The sequence below is a fragment of the Plasmodium fragile genome, assembly GCF_000956335.1.
Source record: "Plasmodium fragile strain nilgiri unplaced genomic scaffold supercont1.22, whole genome shotgun sequence".
NCBI classification, from domain to species: Eukaryota; Apicomplexa; class Aconoidasida; order Haemosporida; family Plasmodiidae; genus Plasmodium; species Plasmodium fragile.
This window is the reverse complement of record NW_012192602.1, coordinates 342,426-345,737: the sequence shown is the minus strand read 5'-3', so window position 1 is coordinate 345,737 and position 3,312 is coordinate 342,426. Positions and strand designations below refer to the sequence as shown.

General features: G+C 41.5%; 2 protein-coding genes across 2 annotated transcripts; both read right to left on the bottom strand.

The window, feature by feature from the left end:
• Positions 1–493: 493 nt before the first annotated feature.
• AK88_02341 (uncharacterized protein) lies at positions 494–1,012 on the bottom strand (the record flags this gene model as incomplete). Its single annotated transcript, XM_012479972.1, has 2 exons — positions 494–765; positions 934–1,012. The coding sequence occupies 2 exons, from the start codon at positions 1,010–1,012 to the stop codon at positions 494–496; spliced, it is 351 nt and encodes a 116-aa protein (XP_012335395.1).
• A 1,557-nt stretch (positions 1,013–2,569) lies between these two features.
• AK88_02340 (uncharacterized protein) lies at positions 2,570–3,088 on the bottom strand (the record flags this gene model as incomplete). Its single annotated transcript, XM_012479971.1, has 2 exons — positions 2,570–2,841; positions 3,010–3,088. The coding sequence occupies 2 exons, from the start codon at positions 3,086–3,088 to the stop codon at positions 2,570–2,572; spliced, it is 351 nt and encodes a 116-aa protein (XP_012335394.1).
• Positions 3,089–3,312: the final 224 nt, after the last annotated feature.

Here is a 3,312-nt window from a genome sequence, read left to right as displayed (position 1 = left end):
TTTTTTTTTTTTTTTTTTTTTTTTACGTTCTAGCCATGTGTAGCTATTTAATCCCTCCGTTTTTTAAAAATATGTCAATTTTGCCTGAACAGGTCAGAATTTTTTTTCATATTTTTTCGCAGAAAGGTGATGACCTCGATGAAACGGCAATTAAAAAGGATCCCTTTCCCGTTATTGAAGTAGCGTTAGTACGATCGTATGCGCCTTTTTTAAAAGTCCCTGTTGGAATATGTCTTTTCTTTTCTTTCCGTTCGCAAGTTGGTGTGCGTGAAAAAAAAAAAGGTCGTTCCCACTCTGCACACAGTTGAGTCATGCGTCAATTGTGTGTGCAGGTGGGTAAGAAAGTCAATACGGATGTCGGCATAAACGTAACGTGTGTCACGTGTGTTTTACTCACTCTCATGCATGGAACACAAAAGGGGGCGCAACCCACGTATCAGCAGAGTTATCCCGATGGACTCGGTTAACCATGAGTATAGCGCGATGACCCCGCTTAACCAAAGAGCGATCCGTTGAAAGCAAAGTTTTGAGCAGCGCAATCTTTAAATTCAATGAAGACGCGTTCTGACTTGACATTTATGGTGTTGGCCAAAATTTTTGTAATTTTATCTGCCAGGGCAGTATTGTTCGACCTGCTAATTCCACTTATGCTGGTGACCCTTACGAAGCAGAAGCCGTCGTGGCTACCTCCAAAACGCATGTGCTTCTGATAGTCCAGGTTGCTCATAATGTATCCCATGGGTTTGTTCATCACTTGGGATATGGCTGCGAGGGGGAAATGTAAACCGGTGAAGAGTGGGGGGCGGCTCTCATATAGTGTAAAACATATAATGACTCATCTCACCATATACAATACAATTCTGCGTGGCAACAGTGTTGTGGAGGAAGCAGAATCGCTTCTTCTTTTTTTTATTTCTCTCCCCTCCTACGTACCATTTTCAATTTGCGTGAGCGCCTTCTTCGCGGCATCATCCGAAACGTTAATGTTTGTAGAAACTTGGCAGCACGGCATTTTGGAAAAAACAGGTGAGGGGATTTACGGTTATCAGTTGAAATGGCAAATGGGCAAAGTGAATTATTCTTATGTTAAAATTGGCTCATATATTTTTTTGCGGGCGAAGGAGTTGCTATATATGTACTCACGGGTGAGAGTTGTATATATAATAATTATTGGTAAAGGAGTTGTAAAGGCTTTTTTAAAGGGCATATATAGAAGGGCAAAAAAAAAAAAAAAAACAAAAAAAAAAAATGTATAAATAAAATGACATGAAATGGGTAAGAATAGGAAACCTCAGAGGGGCGAAATCACAACAGGGCATACAGATAATAGAAACGGCCCACTTGGCCTTGCATATATTGATTTGCTTTAAAAAAAAAAACAGGTGCACCTCTCACAATTTGCAGGGCCCGTTTTTTTTTTTATACATGCATAATGAAGGCCGCTTTTGTGCTGTGTCGTATGCGCATATCTCTGCTCAAGTGGCCTTCACTTAAGGTGACGCATGCGCGCGCGGCAACCACTGAGGCGGAGACGCTCTCCAGAGGAGCAAAACAACGTGTACCCCAACAACACTGACCAGTAAAATGGGCGTCGATGGGTGGTTTCTTCTTTTTTCAACTCCACCCCGTGTACCATTTGGGGCCTCATTACAATGCACAACAGGACATTAAAAAATAAAACCCATATGAGGCGCCCAGCACATCTTATAAAACAACGCTTCCTCTCTCCTTTTCTACTAGGACAATCCGAATCACATGGCCACAGGGGGTAGAGGGCGGAATTGTTTCACTTTTTTTTTTTTTTTTTTTTTCTCCACCTTTGTCCATGCTAAAAAAGCTTTTACAGGGGTTGAAATTATCTCTCAGCAGAGCAGCTGAACTCCCCATGGCCGTGGCGCGGGCAATTGGACGTTGTCCCATGTAGCAACGGAACGCTGCTTAGTTATAAAAAAAATGTTATGCCACAGTTGTTCCCACGCGGGTGTCACCTTTTGTGTGCAAAATGAACAGGCTTTCAAAGAAGATACATTAGTTGTTCGCACAACGGTGTGAAAAAAAAAAGGACATGCTTCTCCTTTTTTTTTTTTTTTTTTTTTTTTTACGTTCTAGCCATGTGTAGCTATTTAATCCCTCCGTTTTTTAAAAATATGTCAATTTTGCCTGAACAGGTCAGAATTTTTTTTCATATTTTTTCGCAGAAAGGTGATGACCTCGATGAAACGGCAATTAAAAAGGATCCCTTTCCCGTTATTGAAGTAGCGTTAGTACGATCGTATGCGCCTTTTTTAAAAGTCCCTGTTGGAATATGTCTTTTCTTTTCTTTCCGTTCGCAAGTTGGTGTGCGTGAAAAAAAAAAAGGTCGTTCCCACTCTGCACACAGTTGAGTCATGCGTCAATTGTGTGTGCAGGTGGGTAAGAAAGTCAATACGGATGTCGGCATAAACGTAACGTGTGTCACGTGTGTTTTACTCACTCTCATGCATGGAACACAAAAGGGGGCGCAACCCACGTATCAGCAGAGTTATCCCGATGGACTCGGTTAACCATGAGTATAGCGCGATGACCCCGCTTAACCAAAGAGCGATCCGTTGAAAGCAAAGTTTTGAGCAGCGCAATCTTTAAATTCAATGAAGACGCGTTCTGACTTGACATTTATGGTGTTGGCCAAAATTTTTGTAATTTTATCTGCCAGGGCAGTATTGTTCGACCTGCTAATTCCACTTATGCTGGTGACCCTTACGAAGCAGAAGCCGTCGTGGCTACCTCCAAAACGCATGTGCTTCTGATAGTCCAGGTTGCTCATAATGTATCCCATGGGTTTGTTCATCACTTGGGATATGGCTGCGAGGGGGAAATGTAAACCGGTGAAGAGTGGGGGGCGGCTCTCATATAGTGTAAAACATATAATGACTCATCTCACCATATACAATACAATTCTGCGTGGCAACAGTGTTGTGGAGGAAGCAGAATCGCTTCTTCTTTTTTTTATTTCTCTCCCCTCCTACGTACCATTTTCAATTTGCGTGAGCGCCTTCTTCGCGGCATCATCCGAAACGTTAATGTTTGTAGAAACTTGGCAGCACGGCATTTTGGAAAAAACAGGTGAGGGGATTTACGGTTATCAGTTGAAATGGCAAATGGGCAAAGTGAATTATTCTTATGTTAAAATTGGCTCATATATTTTTTTGCGGGCGAAGGAGTTGCTATATATGTACTCACGGGTGAGAGTTGTATATATAATAATTATTGGTAAAGGAGTTGTAAAGGCTTTTTTAAAGGGCATATATAGAAGGGCAAAAAAAAAAAAAAAAA